Below are 19,887 nucleotides of genomic sequence, written 5' to 3' on the forward strand. Positions count from 1 at the left end.
AATTTAGGCTTATACAACAGGGATTTTTGGGCTCTATTCCTTACTCTAACCCCAGATCTTTCCTTCCCTTTACCAGCAGGAGGGCGAGGACAATAATACCCAAACCAAATACTGAGGGAAAACAGAGAACCCAGGGTTGATTTGTATTCCCACTGCAATTTACACTTTAATAGCTTGACACTGAGAGAAGCCTTTTTGAGGGGTATCTGCGATAAAACAGAATTAAATCAAATGTATTGATATATCTAAATGAGCAGTTCAAAAAGAAACTACTTTCACAGGAACAAAATTATAATACTTTAATAATTTAAATAGAACCAACTTTAGAATATACACACACATACATACATAAAATTCAGAGGAATAATTGAACATTGTATTTAAATGCATCAAATTCTTAAAAATGCCCCAAATGGACTCAAGGCCATGAATGTGAAAAAGTAATTCTGAAGTACTACAGACCAGAATGAAACAGACACGGTCATTACTGTGCATTTAAGACAACAGCCTGTGGATACATTAGACCTTTATGAGACTACTTATAGGGAATGTTAGAGCATGAGTCATTAAAAAAGAATAAGATTGATCTCAGAAAGATAAATTTATAGCTAACAATTTCTTTGGTCCTTCAAGTCACACACCTGTATTACTTTAAATACATGAGTTGAATGCTTAATTCTTCCTCTGTCTAAATATTATGCAGGATAATGTTTACATCAGGTTGGAGTTGAAAAAGGGACCTCCAATCAGCCACCACTGTGCTTTAGAAACTCCGAATATAAAAACAGAAGTGGGGGAGTAATTTTTTTAAATTACCTCCTCCATTTTGCCCCATTGTAAACCAAACAGCACGAAAGCAGCAGACACGGGGCTACCAAGCTTAAAGTAAGTGTTGTCGTTAATTCTTCTGAAGGTAATAGGGTAATGCGAAGAGCACTATGTCAACCAAATAAGAAACTTCTCCATGGAATTTCTGTGTTTGTGTTTTCGTGGGAGTGTTGAGATTTTTCATTTGTTTTAATTTGGCCCACATTGCCCTGGTGGAAGAAATTTTAAGATAATCATTAAGAAGGCAACAACTTCCTGGACTAAAAAGACCTATGCCATTTCAATAGCTAGACTGAAGACAAGAACCATGTCAACCATAAGGGAAGGGGAATGGGGACTTCTGTATTTTTCCAGTGAGTCTAGAAAATTACAATGAATTTTCCTAGACATCAACAATACAGCTTTCACTAGAAATTGGATGTAGCTTATAATGCAGCCCACAATTGGTTCATTCTGCATTCTTTCATGAGCACAGAAGCTGAGGTTCTGCAGACCTAAAAATGATGGACCCTCTCAAAAGTTTCTGGGAACACTTAAGTGATGATAAGCTTGTTGTTGTTGTTTTAAGTTTTGAGACATCTAAGTGGACACACAAAGGAAGCTCCCAAGAAATTTCTAAAGGTAAAACTGTGAGGACTTATCATTTGCAGTGTCAGCACTAAGTCTCATAAAATAATGGCTTTTTAAAAAAGGCAAAGCTACCTACACTCTAAATGGTGTGATAGTCTCATCAAGGCACAGAGAGTTAAATGTCTAAATCCCTATATGATGACATGAGAATACACTCGTAAACAACTCCAGGAACTACTTTCCTGTACTTGAATTTAAAAAAAAAGAATAGAAGGTAGAAATGTGCCTTTTTAACTCACAATAAAATCAAAAACATAGATGTTTCACCACCTTCCCTTGGTGACTAACATCACAACTGGATAGTTAAAATGTAAATATATAAAAAAAATAAAGCATCACTGGTGGTTTAATAAACATGATTAAAGTAGAGCCAGTTGGACTTTGAATTTGCAGAACAATGCTACACACTGTACATAAATTATTTTAAGCACGACATCATTTCAGAGAGGAAAACAACAGTATATTGGTCATAGTTTTCTCCCATTCCCTATACTCCTATGCTTATGAATCAACTGACCATATTATTGAAGAAAATAAATGAATTCTTCCCCCTTCCCAGCATCCTCGGGTCATCTGATGGCAGTGGTTTTGTGCATATAACTTACACGCTCGGCAGTTTGCTTAAATGATGCCACTAAAAGGTGGCAAGGAGAAAGTAGAGGGCTCACCCCTTTATTAATTATATTTATTTGACTTGCTATAAATAATTATTAAACACAATTAATGACAAGGAATAATGTTCACATCTGTAACAATTGAAAAGAGAATGTACAAACAATTAAGATGAGACATACAATGCTACTTGTGGCAAGATCTGCAGCAAATCATGTGGCGTGCACGGAGCCTCAGCTCCTAATGAGAGTCAGAAACTCCTCCCGAGTCTTTGGATCTTCCCGGAACACACCTAACATCGTGCTGGTCACAGTCTTGCTGTTCATCTTCTGTACCCCTCGCATGACCATACACATGTGTCTACAAAACGAGATAACAAAGGTGGATTAATGGAGTAGGCAGTTGTTAGTTTGGGTTTTTTTGTTTTGTTTTGTTTTTTTGTTTGTTTGTTTGTTTTAAATTTATTTATTTATACAAGCACTGGGTACAGTCAGAAGCACAGGAGGGTGAGAGAATTCACCAGAGCCAGAGCAGGGAACAGAACAGGCAGACTGACGAAATACACTGCTGAGGGGAGCAACGGGCAGCAAGAGAGGTCTGCGCACCATGTGGGACCCGCACCAGAGGCCGGGGATCGAACTGGCGCTGCAGAGGCTGTGGGCAGCTTCGCAGCCCAGCACTTAACTGCTGTGCCACCAGGGGAGGCCCTGTTGGTTTGTTTTTTAAAATAAAAAACTGACTGAAAGATTAATTCTCATTAAACTGAGTTCACAGTTACCAAGTGTGTGCAAACCTGACTTGTTGGACAAATTTGATCTAAAAGATTTTTTTGTTAAGTTTCTTAGTTGTATAGTATTTATTCTTATCACAGTTAAATCCTTCATAAATCCAGTAAGAGGAGAAAAGATGAAATTTTCTCCCTGGGTGAAAATAATATAAAGCATCTCCAGAAATAATGACTATTAGACAAAAAGGAGCTCAGACTTCTTGCTTCATGTATTTTCAGGAACAAGACAGCACTGTGATAGGTTAGGTGTTCAGAGACATAGTGAAGCAAGCTAGGCTCACCAGGTAAAATCCAGAGAACAGTGATGATAGTGCCTCCCGTTGAAGCTGAACAGGGTACACAGTTCATGCCAGGCCAGCAGAGTGAATATGTTGCCCACAAGATGTGTGCGATTCTTATCACTCATTCTGATGTGAAGAAGTATCTTGTGAAGTGACCCTTTGTGCCCATTCTTAGCTCTCTCTGTCTATATTAAATGTGTAACAAATTATTAGAAAACTCCATGTGGAAATGACATAATAATATATAAACGGAACCCTAAATACTCCACTAAAAAATTAATTAAGATGATAAGCAAATTCAGCAAAGTGGAAGATTACAAAATCAATACACAATCAGTTGCCTTCCTATATGCAAACACTGTGCTGAAGAGGAAGAAATTAAGAAAATGATCCCATTAATAATCATATCAAAAAATGTTAAATACCTACGAGTAAAACTTACAAAGAATGTAAAGGACCTACACAAAGAAAACTATAAGACATTGTTAAAAAAAAATAGAAGACATATGGGCAGCAGTTGAGCGCTGGGGTTGCGAAGCTGCCCGCAGCCCCTGCGGCACCGGTTCGATCCCCGGCTGCTCCCCGGCCACCAGAGGAGGGTCCTACATGGCGCACAGACCTCTCCTGCCGCCCGCTGCTCCCCCTAGCAGTGTACTTCGGTCCTTCTGCCTGCTCTGCTCCCCGCTCTGGCTCTGGTGAATTCTCTCACCCTCCCGCGCTTCTGACTGTACCCAGTGCTTGTATAAATAAATAAAATAAATAAATAAAATAAATCTTTAAAAAAAAATAGAAGACATAAAGACATGGAAAGATATTCCTGTTCATGGATCAGAAGAATTAACATTGTTAACCAATGCAATAGATTCAATGCAATCCCAATAAAAATTTTAGTGGCATTCTTCGAAGAAATGGAACAAACATTACTGAAATTTATATGGAACCACAAAAGACCCCAAGTAGCCAGAGCAATCTTGACCAAAAACAGGGAAAAAGACAGTATCAAACTTCCAGATTTCAAATAATGCAATAATTAAAACAGCATGACACTGGAACAAAAATAGGCATACACAGCAATGGAATAAAATTGAGAGCCCAGAAATAAACCCATACCTGTATGGTCAGTTACTATATGACAAAGGAGCCAAGAACATATACTGAGGAATGAGGAAAATCTCTTCAATGGATGGTGATGGGAAAACTGGGCAGCTACATGCAAAGAATGAAAATGTACAAATTGTGCAAAAATGAAAAATGATGTAAAAATACATAAAATAAAATTTTAAAAAAAGAATGAAACTAGCCACAACCTCACATGATACACAAAAATCAACTCAAAATTGAAAAAAGACTTGGATGTAAGACCCCACATCATAATATATATAGACGAAAACACTGGCAAAACACTCTACAACACAGACTGATGTCTTTGTGGATGCATCTCCACTAGCCATGGAAACAAAAGAGAAATAAACAATTAGGACTACATCAAATGAAAAACCTTCTGTATAGTCAAAGAAACTGTAACTAAATAAAAAAGACATCCTACAGAATGGGAGAAAAATATTTGCACTGGGCCTCCCTGGTGGTACAAGGGGTTAAGCACCACACTACGAAGAAATCCGCAGCCTCTGCAGCACAAGTTCGAACCCCCGCCGGCCAGGGAGCAACACACATGGCAAGGCGGTCCTCTCCTGTCTTGCCTACTGCTCCCCTCAGCAGTGTATTTCAGTCAGTCTGCTTGTTCTGTTCCCCACTCTGTCTCTGGTGAATCCTCTCACCCTCTGCATCTCTGGACTGCACCCCAGCTCTTGTATGCATAAATAAATAAATCTTTTTAAAAAATATTTGCACACCACACATCTGACAAGGGACTGATATCTAAGATCCACGAAGAGCTCATACAATTCAACAAAACGAAAACAAATAATCCAGTCAAAAATGGGCAGAAGAGCTAAATAGGCACTTCTCCAAAAAAGACAAACATATAGCCAACAGACTCATGAAAAAAATGTTCATCATCACTTGTCAGGGAAATGCAAATCAAAACTACAATGAGATACCACCTCACACCTGTGAGATGACCCTTATAAAAAGGCCAGAAACAATAAATGCTGGGTATACAATAGTGTAATCCTCTTACACTGTTGGTGAGAATGTAGACTAGTCCAGCCCCTATGAAAAACAGTGTGCAGGTTTCTGAAAAGACTAAAAATGGATCTGCCATATGATCCAGTAGTTCTATTTTCTAACAAAAATATAATAATAATAACAATTTGAAAGGAAACTTACACTCCCATGTTTATTGCAGCATTATTTACAATAGTCAAGATATGGAAAGGGCCTCCCCGGTGGCGCAGCAGTTGAGCACTGGGTTGCGAAACTGTCCACAACCTCTGCAGCGCCAATTCGATCCCCGGCTGCTCCCCGGCCACTGGAGGAGGGTCCCGCATGGCGCGCAGACCCCTCCTGCCGCCCGCTGCTCCCCTCAGCAGTGTACTTCGGTCCTTCTGCCTGCTCTGCTCCCTGCTCTGGCTCTGGTGAATTCTCTCAACCTTCCGTGCTTCTGACTGTACCCAGTGCTTGTATAAATAAATAAATAAATCTTTAAAAAAAAAAAAAGATATGGAAAAAACCCAAGTGACCAAAAACAAATGAGCAGATCAAGAATATGTGGTATATATACACAATGGAATACTACTCAGCAATCAAAAATGATAAACTCATGCCATTTGTGGCAACATGGATGGAGCTGTAAGGAATTATGATAAGTGAAATAAGTTGAAGGAGAAAGACAGAAGCTTGATGGTGTCTCTCATATGTGGAATAAAAAAAAAAATCAAACTAGAAAACCTTAAAAGCCGAGGATAGAACTGAGGAATCGGAGCAGGGTGGTGAGGGGAAGGAGTGAGAATAAAGTGGGGAGCAAGCACAATAAACTAGGGTGGTGGGCCATGGGTGTTTTGGTGATAGGTGGACTATGGTGACTGCACCTGGAGGCAGGGGACTTCCTATTCTTAAAAATTATTATCAGTTATGTAAACCAATGGTAGTTCAATAAAATTTTTAAAAAACAAAGACTGCTTGGAACAACAAAGAGCCAAATTGAAAATCAAGAGAAGACATAAAACACCACTAGTTACACAAATTGCTACACCTAAACTCATGCCTCCCTATCCTCCACCACCCCAGCAAACAATACCCAAACCAAAGCCAGTCTCCCCTACCCTGGCTCCTCTATTGGCAACGCAGTAAATGAAAAGGATAAAAGAGATTCAGGCTCAGAGGAGGAAAACATGTCGGTGTCACACTGTCAATTGTGTGGCATGACCTGGTGCTAGAAAAACCAAATTGCATTAAATACCATTTTCATGCACCACTGTGATATGATTAAAGACAAATACAGACTTACGTTGCTTCAATCACTACTCCGACGCCAGCAGGTCGCAAAGCTTCTGTGATTGCTACGGCAATTTGTTTTGTAAGGCGCTCTTGGACTGTGGGTGTGATGAGAAGCTCAGATTAAGAGTCTGACACAAACAGGTAACCGGAACTTTCTTGAAATATTTGAAATCTTAAAAAGCAGACTTTTGTGAGGTTTGAGAGTCAACACAAAACATCTTTTAACAGTTTGCTGTCTGCAGACTGGGCCACAGGAGGCCTCTGTCTGATTTAATTCTCTCATGTATAATACGGGAATCCCCATGACCTCCAGCACCGGTGGGGAAGGGATTAGGCTGGCAACTGCCTCTTAGGTGTGCAAGTAGGACCAACAGAATATTGGTAATAAGCACATCCATGGAGGAAGGAGATAGAGTAGAGCAAAAAATAGCTCACATAGGTTTAAAATGGGGCTACTCTCCAATTATGGAATAATATTTAGAACAATGTTGAAAACCAACGATTTAACCTAAATAATGCAGTTCCTGTGCTGAATAAACAACTCAACCTTGAATACATACTAGGCTGTTCACTGCAGAATCGCATCTATTTGAAAACTGACAAAATCCCCAAATGTCTATCAGGGGAAAGACAGGGTTGATTAAATCAAGTCACAGCACAGTCATGCAATAGAATGCCAAACAGTCAGAGGAAATGAGATTGCATTTTGAAAAAAAGTAAGGGAAAAAAAGGAAAGGAAAAACAAAAGCAAAGCCCATTATAATCAGTATGTGTGCTTTAATATAATTTGTTTAAATATAATAAAAATAAATTGATTTTAAATTGTTGGTATATGCATACAAATGTAAAGTGAAGGAATGTGTAAATACAATGATTTTTCTGAAAGCTTAAAATGTAGCAGACTTTCTATTTTATATTCCAAGAAGTTTTAATTTCCATAAGTCATATGTATTGCCCTGTAATAAGCACAAAAACCACTTTTCTTAAGAAAAAATGTTTTTCTGCAAATAAAAGAGTTGAAAAATTTACCTTGTAATCTTCTACTATAGATTTCTACGATCCTAGGGGGGAAAAAGAGTTGTTTTAATCAAAAGTTGACTTGAAATTGGTACATCTTCCTCATAAGATTAAAAGAACTTTAATGAAGCAATTATGGGTTATGGGCAAGGCATTAATGTTTATAGGAGAAGGTTAGAAAGATACAAGAATTGCAGGTAAATGAGAAGAGATGGGGTCTACAGGAGACCACCAGCCACAACACGTGGTGTACTTCTTCATGTTCCCAGAGAGAGAATTAAGTGTAAAGTTCACTTAGGAAAAACACAATTAGAGGTGAGTGAACATTAAAGCTCCCAGGTTAGCAATTTTAGGCAAGTCTCAAGTGTTCTCATTAATCATATTGTTTAATCAGAGCTTAAATTTCAAGTTAAAAATAAAAGGGCTATCTGTTAATAGCAGACTATGGTCAACTACGTGACCATGGTCACGTAGGAATTTCAAATACAAATAATGGTGTTGGAGCAAGGTATATCCTACTGGGTAGGGAGTTGACTGATGAAATAGCAGACTACTACTACCATGGTCACCACTGCCACGTGGTGCATTTTCCCTTTTCTACATCTTTCACTTAAGTTATAAAATGTAAAGGTGGCTGTTTGAAGATAATTTGCATTTAAGAAATTTTTTCTAAAAACATTGGCCTTGAAGGCCTCTCTGGTGGCACAAGGGGTTAAGCACAGCTCTGTGAAGATATCTGCAGCCTCTGCAGCACAAGTTCTATTCCACATGGCACAGCAGACCTCTCCTGTTTCGCCCGCTGCTCCCCTCAGCAATGTATTTCAGTCCATCTACCTATTCAGCTCCCCATTCTGTCTCTGGTGAATCCTCTAATCCCCCGCATCTCTGGCCTGTACCCCAGTTCTTGCATGCATAAATAAGTCTTTAAAAAAAATTGGCCTTGAATCATGAATTTGGACACAATTAAGGATCACCTCCCCTATGAGGCATTTCATGGCTCTTCCCTACATCTTGCTGCTCAAACAGAAATGACAGCTTGCTCCTTTATACTGCTTATACCCAACAAAGTTAGTAACAGGGGCAGAATCTCATATACCACTCAGTGTGAAGGTAAGTTCTCTCTGTTCCCAGTAGATACACAACACTGAAGGAATACAATTACACATTTTTTTATTTTTAATAAAAACCCAAGAAAGGGTGGCTTTTCAGCTTCTAGATACCAAACATTTCTTGTTTCTTACTGGGTTAAATTTCTGTATACATTACTTTTGATAGTTCCCCAAAAGATTAATTACCATTACATAAATAGGAGATGCTGTCAATTTGAAAACTAGCAATGTCTTCCTTCTCATTGTCATCAATTGTCTTTCTCGAGCAGAATTTCAGGTAGACAACAGTGGTGATGCTAGGCATCCATGTTTTGCTCCACACTGCAATAATAATTTCCCTAATACTTTACTATCACCAACCTGCTTGTGATAGCTACTGCCATGCCAACGGAGGTGATCCTCACAGATGATCACTGAGTGCCTGCTGTGTACATGATTATGTGGTGACTGGGGTGCCCATGCTCCGCATACACTGATACACAGCGTCTGCTTCCTTATGACTGTCTATCATGTCAAAGAAATTTTTTTTATTGTAACTTCTAAATAGCTAGTTTTTTTGGGCTTTTTTTTGTTTGTTTGTTTTTTAATCAACTTATATTAGGTTTTTTTTTAAAGATTTATTTTTATTTATTTATACAAGCACTGGGTACAGTCAGAAGTGCCGGAGGGTGAGAGAATTCACCAGAGCCAGAGCGGGGAGCAGAGCAGGCAGAAGGACCGAAGTACACTGCTGAGGGGAGCAGCAGGCGGCAGGAGAGGTCTGCGCGCCATGTGGGACCCTCCTCTGGTGGCCGGGGAGCAGCCAGGGATTGAACCAGCGCTGCAGAGGCTTCAGACAGCTTTGCAACCCAGCACTCAACCGCTGCGCCACCGGGGAGGCCCTAAATAGCTAGTTTTTAAACAATGAAATTTTTAAATTTTGTATTACTAATTTTTAGGGTGGTTTTTTTTTTTTTTTTTTTTTACACAATAGCCTGTTCAAATTTTTTTTAAAGATTTATTTATTTATGCATGCAAGAGCTGGGGTACAGGCCAGAGGTGTGGGGGGGTGAGAGGATTCACCAGAGACAGAGTGAGGAGCAGAACAGGTGGATTGACTGAAATACACTGCTGAAGGGAGCAGCCTGTGAGTCAGGAGAGGTCTGTTGCGACATGTGTGTTGCTCCCTGGCCAGCCAGGGATCAAACTCGTGCTGCAGAGTTTGCAGATAGCTTCATAAGTTGTGTCTTAACCCCTTGCGCCACCAGGGAGGCCCTGTTCAAATTTTTTTGCTTAAGTTTAAGCTTGCCTTTGGACAAAATTTAGTACTCTGTTTTGTATGATCTTTTTGTCCTCCTCAGTCACAATGAGATATAATTAGTTTCTGCATTCACTTCTTTCAAATTTGTGGGTCTCTCTTGTGTTCCAGCCAATTCCTCCCTGTTTTCTGTTTTGAATTCATTTGACCAGGAATCATGACAACTTTATTATACAAACTTCCTCAAAATAAGAGAAATTGTTTTATTCCCTTTGATAAGTTTTCCCTTGATTTCTCAAGTTAAGCTTCTGTGTTTTTTTTTTTTAATAAATGGAACATGGTTAGGCACTAGTTTTAACGCAAAGAGCATCTTAAACAGCCCCCTTATTGGTCTTATAACATCTGTAGTAGGCCTTCTGTTTTCTCTTTTGCATTTTTGCTTTCTCTTTTCTTCTGTTCCATTTGCAACTGAGAAAGTAATCTGCTGACACTTGTACAGGATGAACCCATAGATTTTACAATTTAATCCTTGTAAATCTTAAGAGTATTATTAAAACAAACAAACAAATAAATAAGAATAAGCAAGCGAAAGCCCACCCCCAAAGACTATCTTTTGATGCCTTCACATAACCTGATTTGACAAGCTTGACTTAACACCAAGCTGCAGATTTTCAAATGTGGCTACAGCAACTGACAAAAGAGCAGCAGGCTCACAGTGAAGCTTGTCAGGTGAAGTAAGGAGTCTGAACTTTATCTTAAAAGCTATGAGGGCTACAAAGACACAACATCGTCAAATCCATACTTTAGAAAGAATACCCTAACAACAAAGGAGAGCAAGTTTAAGGACCCTAAGAGACTAGAAGCCAGGGAGGAGCTAAGATTATCACATATAATCCAGAAAGAACATAAGAAAGGCCCAGCAGAGTACGTCATGTCGAGATGGCAGTGGGAGGGAGCTGGGGGTGTTCAGGTCGGTGACCAAACAACAGCAATGGATATAGATATTTTCTCACTCTTGCCCAAAAATACATTCTAGATGAAGCAAAGATTTAAATATAAAAATAAAGCCATAAAATATGTCCCTTAAAAACATGAATTGATGATATAAAAGTTTTAAAACTTCCTTATGGAAAAACAATAAAACAAAATCAAAATACAAATGACAAGATGGGAAAAAGTATCTGTAGCACCTGGCCTAACTACTTTAATTAGTGAGCTCATGCAAAACAGTAATTAAAATACAATGGAAAAATTATCAAAGGCTAAGGAGCAGAAAATTTCCTAAGAGATCCAATATCACTCTATTAAATAAATGCAAATTAACATAATAGGTACTATTTTTCATTTATCAGTTTGGCAAAAAAATGAAAAGTGCAATGAAAGCAAGTATTGGCAAGTGTGGAGAAACACACAATTATCTATTACCAGAGATAAATTGGCATTACCTTTCTTGGAGAGCAATTTGGTAATATCAAAATTCAGCTATCCTTGCCCACTAAACTTGAGTAATTTATCTCACAGGCAGATGCAAAGAAAGCAAATATACAGCAATATGTTCACCAAAGCATATTGTTTCCTTTTTGACAATAACCTCAAACTGTACGCTATACTTACCTATATCAAAGACTGGTTAAATCAATCAATGAAATACTATTTAGCCATTAAAAGGAACTTGGACTTTTTGGACTAAAAGATGCCTAAGGAATTTCAAGATGTTTTAAATTTTTAAAAGAGCAAGTTGTAATAAAAATGTAGAGTATACTCTCCCTTTTTTGTTTTATTTAGTTCTGCTAATTTTAACACGGAAATTGCACAGAAAATTTCCAGAGAGATAGTGCAGGAAATCTCAGTTTTAAATCTGGGGAATGGAAATAGGAAAGAAAAACTTTCCCTTTACCTACTCATTTGTATTTAAGCTTAACAGGTAGGTATATTACTTTTATAATAGAAAGAAGAAAAACAGAATCTTCACTCTGCAATCTGATGCCCACTCTCCGTTTTAAACTATCTCCTATCACCCTTGCTTAAATCTCTTTTCATCAGTCAACTCCCTACCCAGTAGGATATATCTTGCTCCAACACCATTATTTGTGTTTGAAATTCCTAAAGGAATTTCTTCATTTAGAATTCTGCTGAGCCCTACACCTGAAGTCTCTTAAGCTGGAGGAACCACAGATATCCTAGATTTTCTGAATGCAGAGCTCCAAACCAGGCATTTCTGTGCCACCTGCTTCCCCATGTGGTCCACCCTCCTTGAGGGCAGTGGCTGTGTCCTACTTCTCTCTTGCAGCACCAGTAGCTGACACAGTGCCCTTTCACAATAGGTACTCATAAACAGATTAACCATAGCTACCCCCAGGCACCACAATTCTAAATTCAAGATTTAATCTGTTCATTCAATTATTCTAAGGCAAGAAAACCAATACATGTTCAATGGATTTTCAGCCACAAAATAAATTTCTATTCAAACTAAATTTACTCTAGATTTCTACTAGAGTTAAACCAGATCAAGTTACCCTTGGCATTTTCTTGTTACTTAAGGCTTTATTGTTTGATATTTGACTTCCCTGGCATTGAAAGGTCATTCGTTTAAAGGCAAGCATATAACAAACCTCACATACAAGATTAAAATGAATGGTGAAGTTTTGCTAAGATATTCAGCTTTCTTTATTGCTCTTCATTCCCTAAAACATTCTAACTTCTTATAAGAAATAAGCAGTTGGATGAAATTTTGTTCTTTTTTTCCATTTAATAGATCTGTTATTCAAATTTTTTACAAAATATCTGAAAGTAACATACTTGGTTCTTTGATTTAGAGTTCCATTTTTTTCTTAAGTTTTAATCTTATAAAGATTAAATAAAAACAAATCCCCCATTCCTTATTCATTTTCCTGGTCCCTTATTTAAGTTTTCTAGATATGAGTGAGACCATCCGGTATTTTTCTTTTTCTTTCTGGCTTATTCACAAATCCCCCATTCCAATAATCAACTTCTCTGTATTATTTCATAAGAACTTAATTATTTGAGATATGTTCCTTTCACCAGGAAAAGGAAATAACCAAAGATTATTTCCTTCTACCCCCAAGTTATTATGTATTCCAAGACCTCACTGGATCACTCTAGAATTCTTTTCCATAAAGTGTTACCCATTGTAGTGTACACAATGTGGTCTTCTAGAGAAGCTTGCTTACATTGAGGCCAAGGTCTAATGTGGTCTGCCAAGCTATTATATAACATAAACGCTATCCACTACACACCTTTCACTTGTGAACAGTATGTTGCAGGCATATTCCAGAATTTCTACAAGGAAAAGGTATAGGGTTGGCAATCTTGCTAAGAGGGCACCTGGGACTGGGCCTACAGCTACATTTACATAGCAAATACACTAATTTTACTTAGACCATATATTACAAAGTATTAAGACAGTTTTATCCACAGTTTTTGTGAATTCATCATCATCATCATTTGGGAGCAGGTTACTGGGGAGAGGGATGAGAATAGAAATGTGAGGATTAATAACCCCCATCACCACCAACACTCATTCTCAGCCACCGTTGGCACTGCCACTGAATACAGGTCCCTGAACAAAGACAAGCTGTTTCTGGATCTCTGTTAAGAACTTTACACCAGTGAAGCGAGTATAACTATTATATAATAACATCCTTTTATGGTGCCAACAAACCCTATCTGATGGATAGAGTAAGAATGCTGAGCAAGAATAAGTTCTGAATCTGGGGAAGTTATATTTCTCTCTTCTACCTGCTTTTTCCTTCCCTAGAGAATATGGGTGAAAAATTAGCAGTAAAAAAAACAAACAAACAAAAAACCAGCTATGGAGCACAGATATTAGGTTGCTGGGGTCATTTTTAGGGTTCTACCACAGAATTAAAAAATATCTCTATCGCCATTTGAAAATTGTGTGAATCCCAGCGCTAAAGTGATGCAGCAACAGGAACACAGGGCCACAGAGAAGTCAGTCAGGTCACAAAGATTCATTCATTTATTTCACTTTGATATGGTCAGTGTTGCCTCAATCAAGTTATTGAAACTTAGCTTCGTCCATTTTTTATAATGGCGTTGGGGAAGGGGACGCTTAACGGTACATTCATTACGTATTCCTTCATTTTGCTCTTAACTCTCTCTCATACTTCCCAGTTTTTCCCACTCATCCCAGATTCTCTAACTCTATAGAAGGAAATTACTAAAAAAGCATAGTTGGGAGCAATAAAATATTGTTGGTTGGGCCCTCAGAAATAGATGAACACTTGATCCTCAGGTTAACTTCAGCTAAACATAGACGACCGTGTATGTATATTACCTCTCCTTCCTAAAAGCCAAATGACAATGGAAAGGAATTTAAAAAAAAAAAAAAAAAACCTGAAGCACAGGATAAAAGACAGAAAACTGTGGCAGAAAGGAAAGAGGAGTAAACACTATCTTGGAATGAAGGTGAGGAAGCCTCGGAAGGCACATACTTGTGACTGCAGAGGCAAAGAAACCAAAAGAGAGCTGACTGGGGCCCAGAGAGATGCCCAGAGGAACCCAGAGGAAAGCAGGGCTGAGGCTGAGGGTACCAAACACTGGTTTGCCAAAAATCTGAAAACAGTGCAGTGCAATTAGATCCCAGCACAGGTGTCCCCTCACCCCTCACTGCTAGCTAAATCATCCTCAAAAGATGGGTCTGAACTGAAGGTACCCTCGGGTCATCTCCAGCTGGGGAAGGCTCTACTGAGAAGGTGTGAACTAGACTTCAAGGCTGAGCTGGTGGAAGAAGGGGTAGAAGCGGGGAAGGAGGCCAGCAGTGGAGGAGTCAGAAGAAAGGGGCATTTGTGTTTCAGGCCCTCTCAGTCTGTTTGTCTCTGTGACTATAAATTTTAAGTTGCAATGTGCCTTCCAAGCTAGATCACACTGATACAGAGATTGTCCCTGTAGAAGGGAAGGTTCTATAAACCTGTTTTCCTATTTACCATGTCGTCATACTTACCTTGCAAGTTTGCTGAGGCCAAGGACTTGCTTGTTGGGAAGATAACCAATATGGACCTTCAGAGGAGAAGCAGCAAAAGAAATTAATTTTACATAACTCAAAAATCATGAGTTATGTGAAAATACAGTGCCATTTTGTAAAAAAAAAAAAAAAAAAAAATAAGGAATTAGAAAGGGTTGGGTGGGGCCGGGGGGGAATTAAATCTACTAACATTACTAACTTCTGCCCCAAGAAATTCTGCAGTCACTACTGCTCAAGACATATTACATATAAGTATATGTTGGGCCAAACATTAGTCAGTCAGAATAAAGGACAAAGGTTTTCAGAGCCTGCAGCTGCTACTTAGAAAAAAAGATGCCACTTTACCCTCATTACTTTAACCTAGTAACATGGCATTTATGAGACTCTTGCTCTGAGGGGCTTCTGCCACTTTCTGTTTGTTCAAGCATTTAGATTGGTCAGATTGATAAAGAATAAATATTTTATGTATAATTCTAAATGTCTGGGATTTGGGGGTTTAACAGGTGACTGCTTTAAATATAATTATCCCAGTTTAAAAGTTGTCATTATGCTTTTTGAAATTGTTAGGAAATAATAGCCTTACCTTTCCAGTAAATGGAACTAGATGATGCTCACACATGGAAAACATATCTATGTCCTTCACTATCACCATCTCATCATGATCTTCATCAAATATAGCATCATTTAGGACATCTGAAATCACAGGCTTGCTTTAGTGACACTTCCAATTTTACAAAAAGATCAAATAGAAAAATTAACAATTTATATAGGTAAACACAAATTGATAATGAGCATAAGATTGTTAATCCTAACTAAAGTATTAAGGAAATACAAATTTAAAACAAGCTATTCTTCTCCCATCAAATTAAGTCTTTTTCTTTACACAATAAAATAAAAATCCTTATGACACAGTATTGCATTTAAGAATTCAGGATTACAGATATATTTCCAGCATGAGAGGAAAAGAGTGAAAACCTGTCAAAACAAGCATGGCTACATCTGGTGGTATAAATGGCCACTTTCCCCTCTCTCATTTTCTTTGATTTATCATTCTCTATCATGGATGTATAGAGAACCATATCTAAGAAAAAGACCAATCCTTAGAGTTCTCTGACTTCTGAATTCAGATCCAGATACCCTCGAATATGATCTTAGTTATCCCCCAAATAACTTTCTACTCTTACAATATTTTCCAGTTATTGTATGCAAGCATCAGACTTAAACAGTTTCCTTCTTCTTCCCAAGGAAAGAAGTTCTATGGTTTCTATGCAAAGACTTGTCCAGGAAGGCTTTGGGTGGTGAGCAGTGTCTTGTTTGATGTGTAAACTCCAGCCAGGCATACAAGAGACATTTAGAAACAAACAAAAATAAAGTTTATTTTAAAAAATTACACTGATATCTGGACAGGTTGGCAGACTAGATACATTCAAGACATGAGCAATGTGATTTAGGGGGTTGGGCTGCCCTATCACCATAGTGTGATGGAACAGGGAAGGCAGGAGAGGCACAGAGCATTCAGCCACCTCCAGCTATTTCCCTCAGGAGGGCAGGCTGCCAAGTGAGTCATGGGAAAGATGCACAAATGTCCACCCACACGGCCTGACCTTCAGTGCTTCTGCTGCTACTAGAATAGGGTCTCATAGATATTGAGTCATCATTTAACCACAGTTATCAAGCTCTGAGTCAGGCTATTCAGAGACAAATTTGCCTGTGTAGTAGAAAAGTCATTAGTGTGGTCAACAAAAGTGAACACATAGAGTTTAGATAAACACAGACAAACATATCACCCTTGTTAGGAGTGGCTGAAAAAAATCTGGGGGTGGGAGGTAAGTCACAGTGTCATTTTTTAAGAAAATACTCCTTTAAAATCAATTTTCTATTATAAATACTATGCTAGCCTGCAATCATATTCCTGAAAGAATATGTCTGAAAGAAGGTGTCTAAAGATAGATCCTAAATGCTCCCTAAAGAATTCTGGATGTCTCCCAAATTTCAATGTAATTTTATTGCCTTGTATTGCTTACTAAAATCTTAAGTCATACTAGATATCTTCCTGAAAGTAAAAACAAACAAAAATATTTCATAAAGAAAGAACAAGAGAGAAACATCAAATGTAGGAAGCTTTCATTTGTTTTCTCTGGCAAGGAGTGAGTGCATCCCTGTTCTAAGCTCTGATTACAACCATGTGGCATGTGTTAAAATAAAAGTTGTCCTTTTACTTAGGCTGAATTAGGTTCTGACTCCATCACTTACTAACTGCTGGACCTTAGGCAAGACTGTCTTTGCCTCAGTCTTCTTTACTGTAAAGTGGGCATAAGTAAAGTGCCTCCTTCACAGGGGCATCTGAGGATTAAATGAGATAATCCACATGTACTTATAATTATGCAGGTGGAGAAAGTGGTAGCTATTGTTGCAACTATTACAATTAAAATTGAAGAGTCGCTAAGCTCTGTGTCCATATGGGTTCACTTCTGTACATCAGAATTTTAACAGTTTATAAAGCAACATTTTTAAAAAAAAAACAGACTGCAGAGAAGAAAGAAAAAAAAATCACTTTACAGTTGGAGAAACCTGGCAGGCACTGCCTTAACCAAGTGATCAAGGTTAACTTCACCAGTAATAAGACATACTGATTTTACATAGCTCCTAACATAATATGATGCAAACTCTATGGTATTCTTTCTAAGAATCTTTAACTATAGTCCAATCATCAGACAAATTGAGGGACATTCTAATAAAATACCTAAACAAGTACTGGTTTAAAGATATGGGAAGCCTGAGGGTCTGTCAGGATTAAATACCAAAAAATTATGCCAGTTAAATGCAATGGAAAAATTTAAATCCAAATAAAACCTGTTTTAGTTAATAGCATTGTATCAGTATTAATTATTAATAACTGTACAACATCCATATGAGATATTAACAGTTGGGAAGACTGGAGAAAGGGTATGTGAAAATTCTTGTGCTCCTTGGAAGTATTCTGTAATTTCAAAATAATTTGAAAACAGAAAGCAAAATGCACATATCAACAGGATTATTCCAATCCATCAACTGGGATGTATAAACAATGGAGCACTACTCAGTAGTAAAATGGAATAACCACTCATACATGTATCAACATGGCTGAGCCTCCATAAACAAAATACACACACACATGCATGCATGCACACCACCCCTAACTATGTATGAGATTCTAGAAAAAAGCAAATATAGTGATAGAAAACAGATAGGGAGTTTTCCAGGGACCAGAGAGATAGGAGAGAGGATTGACTGTAGAAGGGTAGAAAGAAACCTTTTTTGGGGGGCCTCCCCTGGTGGCACAGCAGTTGAGCGCTGGGCTGCGAGGCTGCCCGCGGCCTCTGCAGCACCGGCTCGTTCCCCGGCCACTGGCGAGGGTCCCACAAAAAGAAAAAAAAAAGAAAGAAAACTTTTTGGGTGATGGCAATGATTGATACTTTCCTGGTGCTGTCGTCTCTACAACTACATACAGTTTTCAAAACTCAGATTGTACACATAATTGTAGTGAATTTTTAAAAATTGAAGTTACACCTTAATAGAGTCAACTTTATAAAGTTACAGTATTGTTTGTAACCATTTGTGTAAAGAAAGTAGATTGGGGAGATAAGAAATATATACATACATATTTATGATTCTCTTGAAAAAGAAACACTAGGAGGCTAAATCAAAAGGCTACTAAAAATGATTACCTATGAAGGACTAAAAATAGAAGAGGGATATGGACGGAAGTGAGATATCTAACTTGTTATGTAGTTTTGACTTTGAAATCATGTATATGTTCTACAGTCTCAAAATTAAACCAAAAAGAAAAATAGTCCCCTTGTACAGTTTAATATCTTGTGGTACTAGAATGCTAATATGTTGCCTATATTCCATTTCATTAAAATGAACCAGTCTAGGTCCTCCTTGGTGGCCTAGGGATTATCACTGCTATCACTGCTGTGGCCTGAGTTCAACTCCCAGTCAGGGAGCTAACCCATACTTGACGCAGTAGATCTCTCTGGTCTCGCCCACTACTCCCCTAAGCAGTGTATTTCAGTAAATCCACCTGCTCTGCTCCTCACTCTGTCTCTGATGAATCCTTTCACCCCCTTCACCTCTGGCCTATCCCCCAATTCTTCTACAAAAATGAATAAAATCTTTTTAAAAAATGAACCCAGGGCCTCCCTGGTGGCGCAAGGGGTTAAGACGCAATCTATGAAGCTGTCCACAACCTCTGCAGCACAAGTTCGATCCCCAGCAGCACAAGTTCGATCCCCAGCCGGCCAGGGAGCAACCCACATGGCACAGCAGACCTCTCCTAACTCGCCCGCTGCTCCCCCCAGCATTGTGTTTCAGTCGTGTGTTTCTGCCTGTTCTGTTCCCTACTCTGTCTCTGGTGAATCCTCTCACACACACCCCCCACACCTCTGGCCTGTACCCCAGCTCCTGTATGCATAAATAAATAAATCTTTTTAAAAAATAAAAATAAAATTAAAAAATGAACCCAGACTATAAACTTGACCTAGAGAAATCATTTTTCCTCATAATGTAATTCCCCTGCTATATTTATTTATGTTTTGCTCCAGCATATCTGCAAACTACTGTCTGTGGTTAATAAGAACAAAACACTATCACAGATTGTTTTAATTTCCTGCCTGTTATCAGCAGTAAGAAGGTAACCCTGGAAACGAGGATTTACAGCATTCTGTTTCCTACTGTTGGTCATTACCAACAAAGAAAATAAAAGCAGCCTCTGAAACTTAAAGGTTTGCCAATAACACCACCACACATTGTCAATTCTAAAGTATACCTTTCTCATGTCATTAATGATTAAGCGATGACAATAAACAACACTGCTGGACAACCATCCCAGGAATGACAGTGCAGCAGCCCACGATATGACCTCAAGCACTTACTTAAGCACCCTAGAAGAAGGTTGTTAAATCAAAAGTACTAGACACCCAGAGCTTCTGATTTAGTAG

General features: G+C 38.4%; 1 protein-coding gene across 2 annotated transcripts in view; it reads right to left on the bottom strand.

Annotated features, from left to right (window-relative positions):
• Positions 1-282: 282 nt before the first annotated feature.
• GCH1 (GTP cyclohydrolase 1) overlaps positions 283-19,887 on the bottom strand; it is a 44,686-nt gene continuing 25,081 nt past the window's right edge. The window contains exons 2-7 of one of the 2 annotated variants that reach the window (XR_005123756.2): positions 15,489-15,598; positions 14,885-14,940; positions 7,567-7,598; positions 6,548-6,632; positions 2,253-2,430; positions 283-1,037 (exon numbers count right to left, since the gene is read on the bottom strand). Coding sequence is in view for 1 of the 2 variants with exons in the window: in XM_037503379.2 (XP_037359276.1) it covers positions 2,304-2,430; positions 6,548-6,632; positions 7,567-7,598; positions 14,885-14,940; positions 15,489-15,598 (410 nt within the window). In the remaining variant the exon portion in view is untranslated. Of the gene's footprint in view, positions 2,431-6,547; positions 6,633-7,566; positions 7,599-14,884; positions 14,941-15,488; positions 15,599-19,887 lie in introns of both variants that reach the window. The other variant, XM_037503379.2, reaches the window with a different exon arrangement.

Source organism: Talpa occidentalis, unplaced genomic scaffold (assembly GCF_014898055.3).
Source record: "Talpa occidentalis isolate TD23 unplaced genomic scaffold, MPIMG_talOcc4v2.1 talOcc4.11, whole genome shotgun sequence".
Taxonomy (NCBI): domain Eukaryota; kingdom Metazoa; phylum Chordata; class Mammalia; order Eulipotyphla; family Talpidae; genus Talpa; species Talpa occidentalis.